This window comes from Prunus avium, chromosome 5 (assembly GCF_965620075.1).
Source record: "Prunus avium chromosome 5, drPruAviu1.hap1.1, whole genome shotgun sequence".
Taxonomy (NCBI): domain Eukaryota; kingdom Viridiplantae; phylum Streptophyta; class Magnoliopsida; order Rosales; family Rosaceae; genus Prunus; species Prunus avium.
In genome coordinates, this window is record NC_142288.1 from 16,051,464 (window position 1) to 16,074,833 (window position 23,370).

The 23,370-nt window shown below is 38.0% G+C and overlaps 1 protein-coding gene and 3 pseudogenes across 2 annotated transcripts; 2 read left to right on the plus strand and 2 right to left on the minus strand.

Annotated features, from left to right (window-relative positions):
* The first annotated feature begins 1,320 nt into the window (after positions 1–1,320).
* On the plus strand, positions 1,321–4,378 carry LOC148294397 (uncharacterized). The gene is made up of 2 exons (XM_088253739.1): positions 1,321–3,977; positions 4,184–4,378. The coding sequence occupies exons 1-2, from the start codon at positions 1,536–1,538 to the stop codon at positions 4,376–4,378; spliced, it is 2,637 nt and encodes an 878-aa protein (XP_088109865.1). The 5' UTR covers positions 1,321–1,535.
* A 1,990-nt stretch (positions 4,379–6,368) lies between these two features.
* Positions 6,369–8,673, plus strand: LOC110768571 (putative gamma-glutamylcyclotransferase At3g02910 pseudogene; annotated as a pseudogene). The gene is made up of 2 exons (XR_015835766.1): positions 6,369–6,977; positions 8,419–8,673. The product of XR_015835766.1 is annotated as a putative gamma-glutamylcyclotransferase At3g02910 pseudogene (transcript).
* Positions 8,674–9,322: 649 nt separating this feature from the next.
* On the minus strand, positions 9,323–10,978 carry LOC148294398 (uncharacterized; annotated as a pseudogene).
* Positions 10,979–13,834: 2,856 nt separating this feature from the next.
* On the minus strand, positions 13,835–19,494 carry LOC148294399 (uncharacterized; annotated as a pseudogene).
* Positions 19,495–23,370: the final 3,876 nt, after the last annotated feature.

Sequence of the window (23,370 nt, forward strand, 5' to 3'; positions counted from 1 at the left end):
GCAACAATGTAAAAATCAAAATGAAGTTGTGACCTAATCCAAAATGTTTGTGACTTGAATGAAAGTAAATACTTGAACCCACAATTGGAAAAAAAAAATCCAATTATTTAGTTAGAAAAAAAGGATTAAATATCAAAATGGCCCCTGTGTTTTACCACGTTGGCCAATTTAATCCTTGTGTTTTGAATTTGGCCAATTTCGTCCATGTGTTTAGGACCATTAGCCAATGTTGTCCATTCTGTTAAATTTGCTGTTAAATAAACATGATAAACTTTTTTTTTTGTGTATTTTAAAAACCCAGAAAACTTTTTTGAAATTAATAAAAAAAAATTGAATTAATCTAAGAATATTAAATTTCATTAAAAAGTAAAGGGAAATTTGCATAAATACCACCTGAACTTTCAGGTATGTGCGTCATTACCACCTGAACTTTTAATTTTTATTTTTAACCACCTAAACTTTGTAAAGTGTTGCAATCCACCACTTACGTCTAACTCCGTTAAAATTTCCGTTAAGTTTAAGGGTATTTTTGTCAATTAACTATAACAAAGAATAATTATATTAAAAAACAGATTTTAAAAAAAAGTTAACCTAATTACAGCGCCTTCACCCTAACCCTACTCCTACTTTTCCAACTTTTCCAACGTCAATTCGCTCCACTGCAAAAAAAAAACCTACGTTCCCAAAACCCACCCTCTGCATACACCATACTCTATATTCATCTTTGTCTCTTGGCATCTCTTGTGTGGGTTGTTGAAATTGAGTAGCAAACTAAGGATTGAAGTAACTGATATGGATAATAACTTTAGATACGCCGGGGACCCACCAAATTATGGTAAGCTTCGACAATTACGTATTTATACTTTTTAGATTGTGAGTAATTGTTTGGTAAGGGGTGTGGTGATTGATACGTTTGAGTTTGTAACGTTTTATGGTCAATAGTGGTTCTAAATTTATGTGTTTTTCTGAATTTCTTGATAGTTTTTGACTTTACTGTAACTTTAAAAAAATTTATTGTTGTTTAATCTTGTAGTTTGCTTTGTCTATTATGATATTTTGCTTAACAATTAGATTGCATCGAATGTCTGTGGGGCTATGTCGAATATGTCAAATTTTCACATTTATATTTTATGCTGTGACTCACACATCACATATATATGTACTTCAATAAAATAAAAAAACGTTGCCTTGTTAGTTCAACAAAAAGGAGCAGCTCCTAATATTTGTTATTTGGTTTATGAAGATGGTTCTGAAAAATTATATGTTTTGTTTGTTATTTGCATGTATAAAACTAAATTCACATGAGAATTACGATCATGTATAGTGTATTACTGTGGATATATATGTTAAATTTTTGAAATTTTAAAAATAGTGGTAACTTTTGTTTGTTCAATGTTCTATACACAGAGGGTTTAGATCCAGCATTGTGGACTGCTGAAATACACCATGGTGGTCAACTTCAAGACATAGGTAATGGATACAACTTTTATTTTGGTGGTAGTGTGGTTTGGGTAGACAACTTAAATCGAGACTACATGTCACCTTTCGATTTTGATGATTTTGCAAAGAAATTGGGGTATCAAGAACGTGTTGGATACTACTATAGAGTGCCAGAGGGAGTAAATGGGGTGGAAAGTAAGTTGGTTTGTATTACAAATGATGAGGTGTTTAATAACATGTTTGATAACTTGCTTCACAGTAGAGTTGTTGTCATTTATTTCTCTCATGGAATTTCTTGTGGGCTTCTAGAGAGTCAGGCATCTATTAATAACCATTATGTGCAGCAAATAGATATATTTCAAACTGAGAGGCAGCAAAGTAACTCACGTCAGCCAGAGAAGTCTCCTCAATCAGATGTGCTAGAATTTAATTGGGTGGATGTGGATGTACAAGAAAAGGAAGCAACCACTGAATCTGATGATGAATTTATTGATTCTGATTATGAGCAAGAGGAAGAAGGGCTTGGTGTATCATTTGAGCAAAATGAAGATGATGTCATATATGACCAAAATGTAGAAGGTTCTAACAAGGAAGATATACAAAATGAGATTGGACCAGAAGAGCAAGAGTTTGATGAATACAATTCAGAAGATCTTAAAAGCCTAGATGGGAACTCATCTAGTGATGAAGAACCAAATACAGTGAATAGGAGAAGGATGAAGAAGAAATTGCCAAAATTTAAACAATTCAGGAGAGAAACTGATATTAGAACCATAGAGTTTCATTTGGGGATGGTTTTTGCAAATGCCAAGGAATTCAAAGAAGCTGTGAAATGGCATTTCGTTAACCATTGTAGGTCTTACAAGTTCAAAATAAATGATTGGTATAAGGTTAAGGCTGTTTGTAAAGCCGAGCCATGCCCTTGGTCTGTGTATGCTTCTTCTAATGACTTGTCTGACAGACATTCCCCTTTACATGTTAAAACATTAGTTCCAAATCACACATGTGGAACTGATGAAAACAATACAAGTGTGACTAGTACTTGGTTGGCTGATAGATATGCTGACGATTTATCCATTAATCCAAAAATGGATGTCAAGACAATGAAAGCTATGGTGAGGAAAGATTATATGGCACAAATCTCAAGGTGGAAAGCATATAGAGCAAGATCAATAGTAAATGAGAAGCTTGAGGGTTCCTACCAAGAGCAGTATTCCATACTTAGAGATTACTGTGAAGAGCTTAAGAGGTCCAATCCTGGAAGTACAATTATGTTGAAAACAGAATTGGAAGGTGAGAAAGTCAGATTTCATAGGCTATACATATGTTTTGCAGCCTTGAAAACGGGATTTATTGAGGGTTGTAGACCTATTGTGGGTTTAGACGGGTGTCACATAAAAGGTCCACATCCAGGGCAACTTCTAGCTGCTGTGGGAATTGATGGGAATAATGGAATGTATCCCATAGCCTATGCTATTGTTGAGATTGAGAATAAGAGCACGTGGACTTGGTTCTTGGATTTATTTAAGAATGATGTTGGGATCAACAATGGGTTGAGTTGGGTGTTTATCACTGACAAACAGAAAGGTTTAATACCTTCTGTAGAGACATTGTTTCCTAGTGCAGAACATAGGCATTGTGTTAGGCACCTTTACAACAACTTCAAAGTACTACACAAGGGTTTAGAATTGAAGCAAAGGTTGTGGGCAGCAGCAAGGGCAACAACAGTGCCTTGGTTTGATGTTGAGATGAGTAGTTTACAAAAGTTGGATGATGAAGCATATAAGTGGCTTAAAAAGGAAAATGCACACTACTGGAGCAGATCACATTTCTCTGAGCACCCAAAATGTGACATTTTGCTAAATAACTTGTGTGAGGCATTCAATAGTGCCATACTGGATGCAAGGGATAAACCTATTTTGACTATGTTGGAAACTCTGAGAATGTATATGATGTTGAGGATGGCTAAACAGAGGGAAGCATGTGACAAATGGCATGGTGATATTGGGCCAAGGATCCATACGATCGTTGAGAAGAATAAGGTAGAAAGCAGTAAGTGCATTGCTCATTTGGCAGGACAAAAAATGTATCAAGTGGTGCATATGAGTGGGGTTCAATTTGCAGTTGATCTGGCTAAGCACACTTGCACATGTAGAGGGTGGAATTTGACTGGAATTCCTTGTGGACATGCAATAGCTTGCATTTGTAGAAGGCATGAAGATCCTGTCAAGTATATACATTCATGTTATAAGAAGGCATCATGGAAAAGGGCTTATGGACCTTTTATTCACCCTATAGCCAATGAAGAGCTGTGGGAACACACTAACTTTCCTCCCATCTTGCCCCCTGTGTATCATAAGCAACCTGGGAGACCCAAAAAAGTGAGGGCAAGAGAGAAAGATGAGAAACCAGCAGCACCTACTGGATCTAAGCTATCAAGATCCTTCCATGTCAAAATAAAATGCTCCATTTGTGGGGAGCATGGCCACAACAAGAGAAAGTGCGATAAAAGAGGTGGTGCCAACAATATCAATAAGGTATTTAGCTTGATTGGTTTTCAAACATATCATTTGCAAGCACATGATATATGTTTATAATTACTGAATTTATTTGTAGGCAAAAAGACCAAGTGCATCAAGAGGCCAACCAAGCACTATCAATAAGGTATTTAGCTTGATTGGTTTTCAAACATATCATTTGCAAGCACATTATATATGTTTATAATTACTGAATTTATTTGTAGGCAAAAAGACCAAGTGCATCAAGAGGCCAAGCAGGCACTATCAGTGAAAGAACAATTCAACCAAATTTAGCAAGTACATCAACATACCAACCAAGCTCTAGCTTGCCAATGGAATCACAACCCGTTTCTTCTGTGACAACCAACACAACAAGGAAATTTAGGCTCAAGTCTCCTGCTAAGAAGACAAAGATTTAGAAATCATAGAGGACTTAATTTCTTGGTTATATTTCTGTTTTCTAATTAATTTGTAGTTTATTATATAGGCATGTCCTGTATAAGGACTGCATGCACTGGTGTTTTGGTACTTGAATTTAGACATTCCTAGAACTTGTTTGTCAATTGCAGATGTTTAGTACCTTTTTGGGATATTTATATATACTAGGAATGCAATTGATTCCTTCCCAAAACCCATGATGAAGTTACAAAATTTAAATTCTAGTTTTGATGTTAAATTTTTTGAATTTGCTGGATTGAGGGTGAGAGAGAGAGTAACTGCAGTCTGAATTTTTATTTTTTGGATATGCGAACTTCCATTGAAATGAAGGACAAGCCTTTGAACAAATAGTGCAAGCCATGAAATGAATGCAAGAAGGCTTTGGCAAAAAAAAAAAGGAAATATAGGAAGGCAACAAAATCAATGGGCCATTGCAATTTGATATGATATTTGGTGGAATAAAGACGATGGAGTAGAGAGAAGAGAGAGAGATATGGAGGTTAGCTTTATTTTTTTGTATTTTTAATTCTATTTTTTAATATAATTATTCTTTGTTATAGTTAATTGACAAAAATACCCTTAAACTTAACGGAAATTTTAACGGAGTTAGACGTAGGTGGTGGATTGCAACACTTTACAAAGTTCAGGTGGTTAAAAATAAAAATTAAAAGTTCAGGTGGTAATGACGCACATGCTTAAAAGTTCAGGTGGTATTTATGCAAATTTCCCAAAAGTAAAATATAACATTAGAAGAAAAAACTTGAAAAAAAAGGATTTGGGTTGTCGGGGATGGGAGGTGGAGAAGTGGGAAGGGGGGGTGATAAGTAGAGGGGTACGAGGGAAGGGGAGAGATGGAGAAGGGGGAGTGGGGCAACGACCTGTTAGGCAAATATGGGGTGGAGATCAGGCAGAATATTTGGGGAGTGGCTGGGGATGAGGAAAATGGCTTGGGAATGGTGAGGGTAGGGGTTGTTATTGAGATAGAGATAGAGAGAAAGAGACTAAGGCCTCGTTTGGTGGGCCAGATAGAATCAGACTGGATTGGGCTTTTATTATGAACTGGACTGGTTGAGACTAGACCAAACTTTTAATCCTATCTATTGTTTGATGTCATCCTTTTTGGGACTAGACTGGAAAATTTTATATTTTAAAAAATTCTATTTTTTCAGCAGGACTTGCTGAGGGAGACGACACGAGAGAAGAGAAGATGATAGTTGGTTTCCACATCAATCTTCGAAACTCATGTCTAGAAAGCCAACGTATACTAGACTGTTATCCGAAAAAAAAAAATTGAATCCTAACCGGTCCATGATCCACTTAAGCCCACCAAACAGCGGACTGGACTCATATCTACTTTAATTGGATATATCCAATCCTGTCCAGTACACCAAACATGGCCTAGAGTTGGGTGGGTCAGACATGGGGTTGCCAAACGGGTGGTGGGTGGTTGTTAGGAAGAAAGAGAGAAGGGTGGCGGTGGCTGCATGGTGGTGTCTTTCCCTTCTTTTTTTTTTGTTTTAGTTCTTATCTTATGTTTTTATTTTTAAATTGTATTGAAACAATTATGTTTTTTTATATTAATATTTAAATAGTTTTTGAGTTATTCTAACAGAAAATAAACGGAATTGGCAATATTGGCTAACGATCCTAAACACAAAGATCAAATTGGCCAAATTGAAAACACATGGACTACATTGACCAACGTGGTAAAACACATGGATCATTTTTGCATTTAAGCCAAAAAAAAAAAAAAAAAAAACCCCTTGTTAATATTGAATCTAAATTTTCTATAAAAAAATCTCAATAATGTTGGAATTGGACCATCTCTTTTGCCAGGGCTTAGTTAGTTAGACGAGGAGGCCCAGTCTGGTGGGTTTTTTTTGTGATATTGGATTTGAACTGGGCCTTACTCTGAAATCCCTTTTCTTGCTCGAACAATTCTGAATTCTAATAAAACAAATAAAATAGAACAAAAGTCGTTCCCATAAATTGATTCATTTTGCAGTTTTTCCTCTCTCTGCGCTCCAATGGCTGAAGGTTTGAAGGACGACGCCAAACCCCATCTAATCTTCGCCTACGGCACACTCAAACAAGGCTTCCCCAACCACAAGCTAACGCAGGACCTCATCAATCACGACGACGCCGTTTTATTAGGCCCCTACATCACCCGCCATTCTTACCCGCTCGTCTGTGGACCCTACGGAATCCCCTACCTGATCAACCTCCCCGGGTCGGGTCACCGGATCAAGGGCGAGCTCTACTCCGTCTCGACCCGAGGACTCGCCCGATTCGACGAGTTGGAGGGCACGAGCATCGAGCACTACGAGCGCCTCCCTGTTGACGTGCTCCAGGCCGACGGCGACGAGGTCGTTTTGGTGGAGGCTCAGGCGTATTACGCGCACAGAAGCTTTGGGCCTGCGATGTGGGAGAGAAATGGGAAGGCGGGTTTGAGTGAGTACACGGAGAAGGAGGCCAAAGGGTACGTGAAAATACAAGATAGTCCTTGCCAGGGTCGCGACATTCTTGAGGACATCCGGCATTTTGTGTCCGGAATGTGAGGAAAAAGGCAGTTTCGGAAAGGTCAATGTGTTCTTGCTCTGTTACATTAAATACGTAATCTTTGATTAATTTTAAACTTGGTGATTATGAATTCTTATTGTTTAGCAAGAGAGGCTCTGTGTTAGTGAGTTGCTCATTTATCTATTTATTTGATCAATTCAGGTTTCATTTTTTATTTTTATTATTTTTGAATTAGAGAATTCAAGTGTGATTAAGTGAAAAAAAAAAAGAAAAAAAAAAACCAAATTATAGAATCTTGTTCATCTGCATAAGTAGGCACAGCTAAGAAACCAATCTGAATTTGAAGCAAACAATCAGACCTTGCATTAGGACAATTCCAGTCATAAACACTGTGTCAACTTTTGTGAATTAAATTTCCATAGAGGGTGGCAGTTCTGAAGCCAATAGCAATGTGTTAGAATTTTCACCAATCTTCATTTTCATTAGGGTTGTAGGCTACAGAAGCAATTGCATGTAAATAAGTTATCTTTCACCCAAGAGACATAACGAGCCCACCGCATTGAGGGAAAGATAGGCCATATATACCTCATCTGAGTCTTCAACTTTCTTGAGACCTAGTTTTGTGTTGCCGAGATAGGTATGTGAGTTGCTTGTAAGCGACGTCCATTAGGGCAACACACTCCCCTGGGACACGTGGCATGCTCCCAAGCGACGTCCACAGTCCCACATCGAAATTATCAACAAAGTGCACATCTCCCAAGGCCTATAAAAGAGGCCAATTACCCCGAAACAGAGGTAATCAGAACTTACGGTATACAAGCCTATTGATCTGTCAGTTGAACTTTCTAATCCCGAACTTACTTAAGCATCGGAGAGCCTTCGGCCGGTACCATACCGGTGCCCAAGGTCTTACCGAGCGTTTGCTACTTTTGCAGATTGCTCTCCATACCGAGACCACAAGGATACCGAAGGCATAAAATTACTAAGTTGGCCCTTAAAGCTTGTGAACCAGTTTTTGGCTTCAACAATCAGAAAAAGAAGATTTTAATCGAGCATCACCGATGATGATGGCTATTCTTCAGTGCCTCATCAGTCCTTAGCAGAGATTAGTGTCTTTGGTGCATCAAGTAGTAGTAGTTGTCGTGGAGTAAGAACTGTGCCTGAAAGGCTAAAAGCGCACAAAGCAGAATAAAACATGCATTTCATGATACATAATAAAACACACAATTTTTATTTTTGGACGAATAAAACTAGGGGTGGGCATAAAGCTCTAATAATTCCTCTAGTGCCTATGTTTACTTTTATAAAGCTCTAATATGAGGTTATGTAATTTAGTTGTTTATCTATTTCTTATTCAAGAGTAGTAGTTCATGATTTTTGACATGTTCGTTTGTTAAACTTTGAAAGGTTTTGAAGATGAGCAAACAATTTATTTCTATTTTTACTGAAATTATATGTTTGGTGATTGATTGTTGACTGATACAAGTGTATTTTTTGACAGATGAATGCGGGTTGCTTTGTCAAGGCTTTTGGATGGATGGATGCAGATGTCTTGGAAGGATATTTGTTATAATTTTGTGATGGGTTGTAATCATTATAATTTGGATTTCTTGCTTTATTTGTGTGTATTTTTTTGTGATGGTTTGTAAGTCGTTCTACTTCCTTGGTTGGTTGATGATTGTGTGAATTTGTGATTGATTTAATTGTTTAGAAACTTAGCTTTGAATAATGAATATTTTTATGGATTATACTTGAATTTGCATGATTTCAGCATTTGAAAGAGTAGAAAAAATTGATTTGGGCCTATTAATACTGATTAGGTTTTGGCAATTTGACAGAAGGAAAAAAAAAAAAGATTTTGACCAAAAAGTGATTTGGGCTCAAAAAACTAGTATTGGGCAAAAGCTCAAAACTGACCGAAAAACCAAAACCGAACCAGAGCCTATAGGGTCGGCTCATTTTCAGCTTTGAGTTTAGACCCGACTCGACCCAAGAACCGATGTCTTACTTGGTTCGGCCCATGGGTCACACAAAATTTGACCCGACCTGAACCGTGCCCGGCCTAAATAAAACAAACAATACCAATACCATCCGATTGGATGAAAGAATTGCAAATTACATAGAATTCTAAAATGACGAAATTTAGATTTCCGTCATTTCAATTTATGGCAATTGAAGATTTCAGTGTTTGGATTTATGTATGCCGGATTTTGTAAATGACAGAAATTGAAAATTTCAATGTTTGGATAGCTCATGTAAATTATAAATGACAGAAATTAAATATTTCAAAAGAACAAAAAAACTGATAACCGACATAGAAGGTATTCCTCGAAGTATAAAATAACATATTGTTTGATGAACTAAATAACTCAACTTAAACAAACAGAGCATATTACCAAACCAAATCACTCCCCACGTGCAATAAACATCAGCAACATACTCTTTTTTTTCTCAGTTGGGAGTGCCTTCAGCATCTGAAATTGTTTGTCATTTTCTATCAGCCAAGCACATGCTTTGAGTTGTTCATTTTCACTAAGACCTGGTACTGCTTGTACTTCATCATATACATCTGTTGGATCAAGGTTCTTAGTATCAGCACGGATAAACTCTTCAAATGATAAAGCCATTCTAGCAATTGAATCAGCAATAACATCTTTGACAGCACCTCTTTTCTTTGTAGGAAGAATACCAAAAGAATTTGATGCATGATTTTTTCTCTTTTAACCATTTGTTGAGGTTGGTGAAATATCATCAATAACATGAATATCTTCTAAATCTTGTGTATCACCATCCAAATCAACATGATCAACTTCATTAGTAGGAGTCATAACCTCAGTTGCATCTGCACCTGTTTCAGCGCCCTCTCCAGTGGCTCTATCTTTGCCACACAAATCTACTATATCATCCCAATTTTCTATAACTTTAAATCGAAAACCTCTAGCATCGTCATGAGACTACCAAACAAATAATCAAAGTCAAATAAGAATCTTATAAGTACTCTTTAACAACAAAAAGAAAAAAAAAGCACATGATTTTAAAAAAAATAATAACTTTTAATATATTTACCTTCACGTATTCTTCCCGGTACATCCACAAGATAGCACTTATCTACAATAAGAAATTTTAAAAAGCAAATTAGATATAAAGAGCTAGCTTGTATTGAAAAAAAAGGAGGAAAGAATATCAATCTAATTTAAAACTAGTATTATAACTTACCTCTTGCAACATGAAATCGGTTGTTCCTACGTAAAGCATCTCGCAATATATGAGCATCAGATGCGGAGCCCTCCCATCCAGGTAATACATAAATAAATCTTAAATCTGGAGCACAAACGCCTAAAACATTAGTGGAGAGATCGCCCTTCCTATTTCGATATCTTGGTCTTTCTTCTGCCGACACTGTTACCGGAATGTGAGTTCTATCAAGTGCCCCAAGACAATTCTAAACATGAAATATACAAAAGTATAAGTATGAAACTTAAGATAACTAGTTGAAAAATAAAATAAAAAAGTATAAGTATGAAACTTTAGATAAGTACCTCAAACCATTGCCATTTGCTTCTTTTAGAACTCCCAACAGTACTTGGCTGGAATTTTATGTATTCTTCACTAATTCTCATCACGGCATATAAGACTCTGTTAAATTGCCGACTAATTGTTTCGATTGAACGGTAATAGTCAAAACCAATGACTCTGTATTTCAAGTTGTGAGCAATTATTTTCAAAAATATTGCTACAGATTCTTCAATTGAAATATTTCTTGTTCGAACCAACCCACCATTTTCTTCTAAAATTCTGCATAACTTTTTGAACGTACTTTTGCTAATTCGAAATTGATCAATACAATAAACTTCTTTTCCATTATACATACGGTTCAAATAAGATTGCCTTTCTTCATCCCAATCATGTGAAGGCTCTTTAACACGAAAATTATCATAATACCATTGTACTAGCGTAACCATAAAAGAGATCATTGTACAGACAATAATTTTCCGTCTCTTCACTATAGCACGCTTCAGTCTTAACCTCTTTAACATGTTATCAATATTAACAGTAGCCATACCTGTTTATATGTGTGAATTAAATAACTACGGAGTAGGAAATGATATAGACAACAGAGAAGACAAAAACACAAAAACACAAAACAACTACAGAGTAAATCACGACTTCCTTTGCTGGTTTAAATGGATACCATTAAAAAGGGAATAGTCTAGTTAAATCCCACATCCTCAAATTGACGAGTTTGAAACTTAACTATGGTACTAAAGTATCTCCTGAAAGCAAACTCATGGTTCAAGCTTAAAGAAACATCATTAGTACTTATTACATGCTTTGCTTTGCTGCTCACTTAAGAATGCTCTTACCACAGAAGGATTATTACAGCAGTTGAAGTAAAACGTAGATAAGAATTAAGACATCACTATGACAAAAGCGACTTTAGGCATCAGTAAATGCAAAGATCACAAAACCCATTCAACACATTCATAAATTTATTCAGAAACACCCAATTTTGATAGTCATTCAGAAACCATGGTAACCCTAAAATAGAAATATAAATTGAAGGAGAGAAAGGCTTGAAGACTAACCTTCAAACTTGATCCAGAGAGACGTGTAACCCAAGAAGAACTCCTTCTCCTTCTCTGGCTCACAGCTTTTTTATGATGCTTCTTACTTCTCTGGCTCGCAGCTTTTTTTTATAAAGCGACAAGGGAATCTGTTGTTCAGGGTTTCATAGGTTTATAAAGCGACAAGGCAGTCAGCTCCAAACTTGGTGCTGTTTTTAAGTTTGGCGTTTTTTTTTTTTTCATGAAAATTTTGGTGTTTTTTATTTATTTAAATTTTGGCACAACGGAAAATATGAATTCCCGCACTATGGAAATTAAACTCGGGAATTTGATGTCTCAATTTCCACGATTTTTTCCGGGCGTCATTTAATAAATTCCGCGCTTAAATTGCCAAACAAGGGAATTGTCAATTTCTCATCTTAAATTCCCGACTTTTAGCTAAATTCCGAGTTATTTTCCCTCATCCAAACAGAGGGTTAAGGGCTAAAAACGCACAGTAGAGTACAACATGCATTTCATAATGCAGCAATTGCTAATCCTAGTACATGAGGAAGCAAGCTTCTACCGGCCCTTTATTTTTATCTGTAATTCGTGTGGGGGTCTTTTTGTTCCAGCAGCCAGACGAATGGGCTTGGGCTGCTGTAAAGGATGAGCAGATATGTGAAATTGCCCCTTTGTGTCTGAGTTCGAAAATTAAGCCCCAAAATGCTTCGAAAGGGCAGCAAGGCCTTAGGAAGTATTTTGGTTATCTTCACCAATAAAAATAACAACAAATTACAGATAAATCTTCTAGCTTTGCATGAGAAGATTATGGCATGGGAGAAAACTGAGTATTCTTAGGGGAAAATAGGTATTGAGGTAGGAAATGAAGAATTAGCAGAGAGGTTTGGCTGAGAATGAGGGAAAAGAGAGAAATGGGTGGCTTGAGTATATCTTCCGGCAGCTTGGCAGTGACTCTGAGCAGCCTGCCAGAAGGGAAAAATGGGGGAAATAAGAGTAATAGACCCAAAAAGCACGAAAATTACTAAGTTTGCAGGTGAGGGAGAGGAAGCTTGCTCTCTGAAGTGTCCCTTGTGTTGGGTAGAAGAGGCCCTATTTATAGTTGCTGGGGTTTGTTCTTCTCCAAGAAACCCTAATGGTTTCTTCCCAATCTAGCTAAGCTTTCCTCCTTCTTTCTTCTCCTCTTTCCTGACTTACTTCATGGTGGCAAGGCCAGCTCTTGTCCAATCCCACAAAATCAGAGGTTTTGGGTGCTTCAAGCTTCTTCCAGCGGCTGCCTCAGAAGGGAGCTTCCCCTTTTCACCCATCTTCTTTCTCCTCTTTCTTCCCCCTTCCATGGCCAAATCTGATGAAGGAAAGAAAGTGGGTGCGCCTGCTGGTTTAAGAGATTGCATCCCTCCTTGCGTGCTAATATCCTTTGGTTCCTTGAAGGATTTTTGCTTGGAACTTGCTCCCAAGCCTCCCAGCAACCCCTTCATGTGTGGACTTCCAACGTTCCTTTGTGGTTTTGTCTTCAAACTGAGTGCTAGGTCTGATTCTGCCTTTTTATTCTAATTTCATAGGCTTTTTAAGTCCACCACATGATTCATCCAATGGATGTGATATTTTGATCAAGTGTTGGGCCTTTTAGTTGGTTTATTCTAATTGGGGCAATGGGCTTATTTTGGTTGGGCTATTCTAGTTGGAGCAATGGGGCTATTTTGGTTGGGCTATTCTAGTTGAGGCAATGGGTTACTTTCTCTCTTGTGCTTACCCACGTTTGGGCCTAAGAAATGGGCTTGAGTCCCGAGGCCCCCAAGCGACCCAAGACTTCCATTTCTCGACCCAATCGATGGGCCCCATGATAACTTGTTACCATCCATACCACAACCCACTCAAGCAAGCCCCGGGCATTTGAGTGGCTTGGGCCCACTTAAGCTTGTAGTGCGATTGGGTGTGAAATAATAATTTCCCCACTTGGCATGGCATGTTGCTTGGCATGCTTTTAATTATGATGCTTGATAAGATAGTAAGCATGGATTCGCAAAGCCAAATACGTTTTTATAATTTTAATCTCAGTTCCTAGCATGATGGATTTTATTTGGCATGGCATGCGAAGTATAACTCGTGCATGGCAGATTTTTGCACGCTCCAAATTGAGTCTTTTCCCAATAATATATCGCTTTGGGCTAGGAATTTATCCGGGCCCAACCATGGATTTTTTGGGCCTCAACACCATGTTTTACAGAACCATATTAAATGAGTTGCCGAAGCAAACTATGGCCACCATTTGTGGTCACACACAATCCTCTAGGGGACTGCTTTCTACAAACAATAGCACCAAGTTCTACATATGCACTTTCTCAACAGCCTTCAAGCATCAGTCACATAGGTGCAACCATTAGAACATTTAGAGAAGCCCGTGCTAGCATCAGGCCCTTCAACCTTGGAGATGACACATTTCCAGCCTTCACCACACTCACTGTATGCTTCGCTTGCACCAACTTTTCTACCTCCTGCGACACAACGTCCTTAGTCATTGTCCCATCTGCATATCTGTAGAAAGAACTGGGCATTAGTCTCAATTCACTTTGTAGTTTGTACAAGTGAAACTCAGTAAACAAGCAATTGGTGAGAGCAACGCTTATAATAACTTAGACTGGTTTATTTGTGTGCTGATTGACATACATAACACAGGTGCAATTGTCACCACAGTTGAAGAAGGCCTTGCCGGCATCCGGTCCTTCGGTCCTAGTGATGACACATTTCCACCCTTCGCCACACCTACAAAATACCTTGCTGATGCTAGAGTTGCCTCCGGCTGTTGCAATAGACCTGCACAAATTTGAGGTAGTTAATGTTAAGTATGATCAATGGAATTGAATGGCACAGTGCATCTAAAACAACCATTGAATTTGTCAGTACAACATAAACACAACTTTAGCATATTCTTCTTCTCTTATTATTCATGTAGTGAGAGGAATGAATGTTAGAATTCATAGCTTTTGGTATTTAGTTTTTATGGAGATTTGAGTGTTTTGGAGAGAAGGAGAGTTGCAGAGAAAATGCGATTATGGAGCTGCAATATTGCTGAAGGTACAACTATTCATTTCATTCCACTATTCAAGTATATCGTATATGAGAGAGAGAAGTGTGATGCTTCTCTAACAGATTTACACAGAGATTAAATCCTAGCCTTTGATCCTATCATCCTATGAGATGATTCCACTTGTCATAATCTGACACTTAGATCCTAGGCTAGATAAGAGACCACTTGGACTGTGATCCAATGGCTCAGATTACATCAGGAAATTAAAAACTTATAAAATGAAATTCAAAGAATTTGTAACTTTGCCTTCAAGATATCAGCTCAAGGGTTACACAACAACACTCCCTTCTAACCCTCTAGCAGATTTCACACCAAGTAGTCCTCTTAGACAGGCAAATCGATCTTTTGGCAAAGCCTTGGTCAATATATCTGCGATATGATCTTCTATTTTGCAGTAAACAAGTTCGATCTCTTTTGGGTGAATAGCTTCTCTGATGAAATGAAACTTTCGACTGATGTGCTTAGTTTTCTGATGAAGAACTGGATTCTTTGCCATTGCTATGGCAGAGGTGTTATCACACAAAATTGGTGTGCCTTCCACTTGCTCCTCTCCAAAGTCTTCAAGCACAAACCTTAGCCATTTAGCCTGTGATGTTGCTTCTGCAGCACTGACATACTCTGCTTTTGCAGTGGACAGTGCCACTGTGTTCTGTTTGATCGATGCCCATGAAAACATACCAGATCCTAGTGTAAAAGCAGACCCTGAAGTGCTTCTCATGTCATCCTCACTTCCTGCCCAGTCACTGTCACAGTACCCTATTAGAGAGTTGTTTTTCCTTTTACAAATTCAATTCCAAAGTCAAGAGTGCCCTGAATGTATCTCAACACTCTCTTGGCTGTTCCCATATGCTTCTTTGTGGGGTTGTGCATAAATCTAGCAAGTAAGCTAGAAGCAAACATTATATCCGGCCTTGTAGCAGTCAAGTATAGTAAGCTGCCTACAACCTGTCTATATTCACTCTCATTTGCTGCTTCACTGCCATCTACCTTGCATAACTTCTCATTCACAGCTAGTGGTGTTGCCACAGATTTGCAATCTTTCATTCCAAACTTCTCAATGAGCTTCATTGCATATTTCTTTTGGTGAATAAAAATCGTTTTATCTGTTTGTACTACCCCCATGCCAAGAAAATGATGAAGTAACCCCAGATCAGTCATCTCATAATGCTGCATCATATCATTCTTGAACTCTTCAAGTAGTTTTGGACAACTTCCAGTATATACAATATCATCCACATAGAGTGAGACAATGATGATACCTAAGGCTTTTCTGGGTTTGACATAAAGTGTTGCTTCACTAGAGCTCTTCTTGAACCCTGCCTTACTGATATAGGAATCTATCTCATCATACCAAGCTCTTGGAGCTTGCTTCAGCCCATACAAAGCCTTGTTCAACTTATACAGCTTGGTTTGTTCGTTTTCCTTCACAAATCCTTGTGGTTGCTCAACATAAACTTCTTCCTTTAGAACTCCATTCAGAAAAGCGGATTTTACATCCAATTGATACAAGTTCCATTCCTTCTGTGCAGCAAGTGCTATCAAGATCCTAATAGTATCCAACCTTGCTACTGGAGCAAATGTTTCATTGTAGTCTATTCCAGGTTTTTGAGAATAGCCTTTTGCCACCAGTCTGGCCTTGTTCTTTTGCACAGATCCATCAAGGTTCAGCTTGGTTTTATAGACCCACTTAACACCAATGATTGGCTTGTCAAATGGTCTGTCAACTAGCTTCCATGTGTTGTTTTTCTCAATCATTTCCAGCTCAGATTTCATTGCATTTTTCCATGACTCATCTAGAGCAGCTTCTTCATAGCTCTCAGGCTCTACAATGCACATGTTACACCGAGCCATAATCTCATTTATGCTTCTCCATTTCTGTGGTGTATGGTCTATTGCTTGAGAGCTTTCAAACACATCCTCACTCTGTGGTGTAATAACTTCATCCACTTGAGTTGATGTATCCAAGGTTTGACTTGGTTCACAGACTTCAACTTGCTTCTGTCCTTCACTACAATCTGCCATTTGACTATCAGCAACCATTGGGACTCTAATTTCACTTTTATCAGTGTTATCCCACTTCCATGAAGCATTCTCATCAAAGATTACATCTCTGGACAAGATGATCTTTCTAAAACTTGGATCAAATACCCTGTACCCTTTTTCATAGAGTCCATAACCCACAAAGATACATTTGTGACTGTTTTCTTCAAGCTTATGCCTTAGTGCTGAAGGAACATGCACATAGCATAGTGATCCAAAAATCTTCATAAGTGAAATACCTGGTTTTCTGCCAGTGTATGCTTCAAATGGAGTTATCTTCTTGAGAGACTTAGAGGGACATCTATTAAGTATGTATACTGCTGTGTTCACAGCTTCTGCCCAAAACTCGTAAGGAAGGCCCTTTTCATGCAGCATGGACTTTGCCATTTCCACCACGGTTCTATTCTTCCTCTCAGCCACTTCGTTCTGTTGAGGAGAATATGCCATAGTTAACTGTCTTTGAATCCCAAGTTCATTGCAATACTTGTTAAATTCATTTGACAGAAATTCTCCACCCCTATCACTCCTTAAGCCTTTCACCTTATGTCCACATTGTAGTTCAGTCATAGCTTTGAACTTCTTGAAGCATTCAAATGCATTTGACTTGTTCCTGATAAAATATACCCATGTCATTCTGGTACAATCGTCTGTGAACAGCAGAAAGTACCTATTTCCTGAGATGGATTCAGTTTGCATTGGTCCACAGATATCTGTGTGAACCAATTCCAATGGAAATTTAGCTCTCCAAGTAGTTTCTGATGGAAAAGAATCCCTGTGTTGCTTTCCTAGCATGCAACCTTCACACACAACAAAAGTTTTCTCCAAATGAGGCAACCCATGAACCATTTCTTGATCTTCCAGCAGCTTGATGATTCTGTCATTTAGATGCCCCAGTCTCTTGTGCCATGTCTGCAGACAGTGTGTCACACTTGCTTTCAAGGCCAACTGATTTGCAGGCATCATTATAAGAGGAAAGCACCTGTTGTTTGTCATCTGAACTCTAGCAACAAGATTGTCTAGTGACCAACCATCGAAGATGTTTACTACATTTCCTCCAAACACCAGATAGTAACCATGTTCCAACATCTGTCCAACACTAAGCAGATTCTCTTCAAGTCCAGGAACAAGCATCACTTCTTGAATGTGCTTCCTTCCCAATTTGGTCTCTATCACAAGAGTTCCCTTTCTTGCAACCTGCACAATTTCTCCAGTTCCCATATTCACCTTGGAAGTCAGATTCCTTTGAATGTTAACTAGCAACCTTTCATCACCTGTCATGTGGTTACTATAACCACTATCAATGTACCATGAATGGTTCACCTTCACATTTGTCACAACATTACATGCATAGAACAAAGTACCAGTTTCTTCAACCTGGTTTGCATAGTTCACCTTCTGTACAGGTTTATTTCCATTGCAATCTCTGAGCACATGCCCAAACATCCCACAACATGTGCATTTAGGCGTCCCTTCAAACCAACACTTGCCATAATACAGTTTATCACAGTGTTTACAGGCTGTCTTGTTTCCATCATTAGAGGCATTTGGTTTGGAAGTAGAATTAGGCTTATTATCCCATTTCTTCCCTTTGGATTTCCAGTTTTTCTGAGACTTTTGATTTCTAGAATTACCTCCACTCGCAGGATTTTTTCCTCCAACGTTTAGACTAGCAAAAGCCTTTTCTGTAGAGTCTTCAGTATGTCTATCCAATCTGAGCTCAAAGATTTTCGAAGAAGCAACGACCTCTTGAACCTCAAGAGTTTCAAGATCCTTAGAGTATTCAATCACAGAGCAAATAGGGTCATATGATCTAGGCAAGCTAATCAACAATTTTTGCACAACTCTCTCCCTAGACAGATCCTCACCATAACTCTTCATTTGATTCATTATATCAAACGGTCTAGTAAGGTATACATATAATGACTCACTATCTTTCATACGAGTGTATTCAAATTCACGACGCAAACCTTGTAATTTTACGCTCCTTACTTGCTGATCTCCTCTGAACTCTTGCTTCAGAATGTCCCAAGCACCCTTTGAGGTCTCCTCGTTCAAAATTCTGGGGAAGATTTGGTCTGAGACGGCACCTTGGATTAACCCAAGTGCGCGAGTATCCTTCATCAGAATTTCTGTCATCATAGGCTTCTCCACTTCAGCGACCTCAATCTCTTCTACCTTCTTCTTCTCCTTCTTTGGATCTGAAGCATCGAAACCATTTTCAACAAAATCCCATAACCCATGAGATTTCAGAATGGTTTTCATCTGAATACTCCAGAACTCATAGTTTTCTCCGTTGAAGATTGGCGTGCGAAGCTCAGCGGTGCCCGATCCTGCCATATGAGACATTGGATTCAAGAACCCACAGCTCAGCTCGAATCAATTCCAATTCGTTGTTCACAGATTCACGCCCAGTTTAGGCAATTGAACCTGGCTCTGATACATGTTAGAATTCATAGCTTTTGGTATTTAGTTTTTATGGAGATTTGAGTGTTTTGGAGAGAAGGAGAGTTGCAGAGAAAATGCGATTATGGAGCTGCAATATTGCTGAAGGTACAACTATTCATTTCATTCCACTATTCAAGTATATCGTATATGAGAGAGAGAAGTGAGATGCTTCTCTAACAGATTTACACAAAGATTAAATCCTAGCCTTTGATCCTATTATCCTATGAGATGATTCCACTTGTCATAATCTGACACTTAGATTAGGCTAGATAAGAGACCACTTGGACTATGATCCAATGGCTCAGATTACATCAGGAAATTAAAAACTTATAAAATGAAATTCAAAGAATTTGTAACTTCGCCTTCAAGATATCAGCTCAAGGGTTACACATCAACAATGAAACCTGGCTGATTGCTCGCCACTGCTCTAAGTCTCCATTTTCCTGAATTTGTTGGACTTCTTTGAACTTCTTGTTCGTCTTGATGAGCTATGGACCTTTCTATCTATGTAAGGTCAGTTGAAATGTCAAGAAACCATTGATTGTGAAAACAAAACAATTTTTTTTAGGGATACAACTGTTGATACACATGAAATTGTCATCTTCCTACAATAATTGAGTCCCCAATTTGTGTGGCTCATAATTGAATTTTTTTTATTTTTAAAAATGTAGATAGAGATAAGGAAATGGAGACTTTTAAAAAGGATGCAAAACTTTCCCAATCCTTCATCAATACGAACCAAGAAGACGAAGGCAGTAGGAATTCCCACAATCGATCTATCAAATTACAATAGGTCAAGGCTATCGGAACAAATTGTGGAAGCCTGTGAAGAGCATGGCTTCTTCAAGGTGGTGAACCATGGCGTCCCAAAAGATGTCATTGAGAGAATGGAAGCACAAAGGTCTGGTTTTTTGGGTCAAACACACCATGGAGAAGCAACGAGCTGGCCTGGCTCGTCCTTTTGGTTATGGTGACATGGGAGAGCTTGAATACCTTATCTTTCAAAAAAAATTTGCAGCCCTCTAATTTCCCAATTTTGTATCCCTAATTTTTTATTATTACAAACTTAACCCATATCGATATATTGAGGGGTTTTGACTGGGCTGTGGTGAAAGGGCGATCATGCCCTGAATGCATGTAATAGGTAATTGGACTTGATTTGTTGACGACTTCAAGTGTGATAACGAAATTGAGAAAACTGAAATTTCGATGATCAAATTTATTTTCGGGCCTAATCCCAGTGAGCACAAATGTGCAATGTATCAAATCATAATTTTTAACCAAGGCATAATACATAATTCATCTTATAAGAAAAAATAAAATAAAAACTTAATTCATGAGGAGCTCATCAAAACTATCTAGAAAACAAGGTTTTCTTCCCTATATTATATGTATAGGGTTATCTACTATAGTCGTCCCTGAACTTGGCCCCCAGTTGCAATTGGGTCCGTGAACTTTTTTTTTTAGGCAATTACATTCGTTAACTCGATAAATAGTTCAAATTGGGTCCTACCGTCCAACTCTGTCAATTTATCTGTCAAAGTGAGAGGGTAAAAGCGTCCTTTCGGGTTCTTCATCCATCGTTGACCCCAACTCCACCTTCTTCATCCATCATCAACCCTAACAACCCCACCTCCATCTTCACAAGTTTACAATACAAATCCATATCAATAGTTTGTGATTGGTAGAAACCACATAGAATTTACTTGGCTCTATTTACAGATGCACAACAGGGGATTAATAAGATCAAATCTTAGAGCCAGTATCAAGGGTTATTAAAATTCTTAATCATTACTAGGCAAACTAAGCTGACACCATTTTCTCTCACTTTTTCCCCAACTTTATAGCTCCCTGAATCGGTCATAGAGCCAGGCAACGAAGGTGTAACCTAGGCAACGAAAAAGGGGCCCGATACTTCAACTAGAGGAGCGACCCCAACCCACCCGCAACCCCTGCTTTTTCTAGCATGACAACAAGCTTGGACTGATAGCAAGAAGTCAACTGAATGACCAAAGCATCGGTTGCTTCCACTTGCAGCCTTCTTCGACCGCCTTGCTGAGCGCAAGCACCAAGCAAGACCTATTTCATTCGACGTTCCGAGGAGGGGAGATGGGTTGCAGGTTGGGAGATGGGGGGTGGGATAAGGAGGAAGGAAATGGGTTGCGAGAGAGAGGGAGAGACAGAGCGAAAGAAAGAGGGATTTAGATTTAGATTTTTTATTTTTAAGTTTATTTATTTAATTTAATTTAATTTAATTTTTTTTCACTTTTTTCACTTTTTTTCTTTAATTTTTAAAATTTAAAATATTTTAATTGAAATGGATGATTTTAGTTCTAAAATTAACAGCCAAATTGACGAAATGACTCAATTGGAACGGATAAGAGAGTTGGATGACCTAATTGCCTCAAAAAAAAGTTCAGGGAACCAATTGCAATTGCGGAGCCAAGTTGAAGGACGTATACAATAGATAACCTTATAATATATCTATATTGTTGGAAAATGATTTGGTTGGAGTCTCATGGTTTCCTCCATGATATGACAAAAGATTTTTGGCACGGCCTTTCAGTTTAGTGGTTGCCCGATGTATAACTTTTCTTTCGAACTAAGATAATAGCTCTTACAAATGACCTTAAACTGCAGAACATATATCGCAGTTTTGATGTCAGATGACTCTTTTCTTTGGATTCTATTGAAATTGAAATTGCGGATTTTGGGCCTTCCTTCCGAAGGTCGTTTTTAAATCAGACGATGCGGGCTCTGTCTAAGATTTCAAATTTATTTGATTATCATCGGTCATCCCAAAAGTTGATGCTGCTGACTCTGTTACCTAGAAGCTAACTACGAGGGGAGAAGGTTGCAATAAAAACTTATTTTTCGTAGGCGCCCAATATAACAAACTTATTATTTTTCCTCAAAAAATAATAAAATAAAAACTTATTTTTCATACGTCAGAATGATGTGGAAGAAGGTTGCAACCAGCATAGGCGCCTAGAAGCATATGTTTTTTTTTGGTTTTTTTTTAAATTTTATAATATATTTATAATAGTACAAGAGATAGTCTAAACTAGAGGGAAGGGAGATTTCTCACACACACATACAAATGATGCAAGTCAATGCCCATTTCTACTAGGCTTATCCCTTGGCGCCTATAAGTAGATCTTGGTTAGGGGTACTAATACCTAGAAGCACATGTCCATTAGTCCAGTTGAGCAGGGCAGAGAGTTCGCCCCTTTGCACTCAAGTTCGAATCTTAACTCTATAAGTTAGATTAATTTAAAGTAATTTAGGGGTGTATTCAATTAGGATCCTAGAGCGTTTGAAAAGATTTTAAAAATTCCGGTGTACTCAATTTGGATTTATACCATCGATTATACAAAAAGCTAACTAGGAGGGAGGATCCCAGCATAGGAGCCTAATAAAACAAACTTTTTTTTTTCATATATTAATTAATTATAGAAGATATATAGAAGATTTTGATGTGTCACAATGATGTTGAAGAAGGTTGCAACCAGCATAGGCGTCTAGAAGCATATGTGGGTTAGGTTAGTTGATCAGGACAGTGAATTCGTCCCCTTTGCACTCAAGTTCAAATTCCATCTCTATAATTTAGAGTAATTTAGAGTAATTTAGACTATCGATTGTACAAAAATCTAACTAGAGGGAGGATCCCAGCATAGGCCCCTAATAAACAAGCTTTTTTTTTTTTCATATATTAATAAATTATAGAAGATATATAGAAGATTTTGATGCGTCAAAATGATGCTGTACACAGAAGAAGGTTGCAACCAGCCAACCAAACCACAAGAGCAACAAGCGTGAAGAATAAAAGGCTCTCTCCACTAGGGAAGCAAAGTGAGATGGATTGGTCCCATCTACAGTAAGCGGCTTAGGTAGAGAAGGTTGCCCTAGCGTCATAGCATGTGATCGCCCACTATATATACCTACTAACAAATGCGGCACAGCTTGTGTCATTGAAGCTTTAATTAGATATAAATTGGAGCTTCTCTCAATGAGGTCTTCGATCTGAAGAACATGGGACGGCAATGATCCTCATATGCATTGTAAACCATTACATTGGGTCACTAGGTTTCATCATTGTTGGTGGTAGATCTGCCAGCACTCAGCTAATAAACATTATACTTTAGCTTTAAAATCACATCAAAGTATATACACCGACAAAAATTGTCAAACAAAATTTCATGGAATAATCTATAGGAGTAGGGTTAGGAACACCAAATCTTTTCACCAAAAAACGAGGCAATGTTTGAATCCACTTCACATTATCTAGCGAATTTCTAATTAATTAATTTTGTCA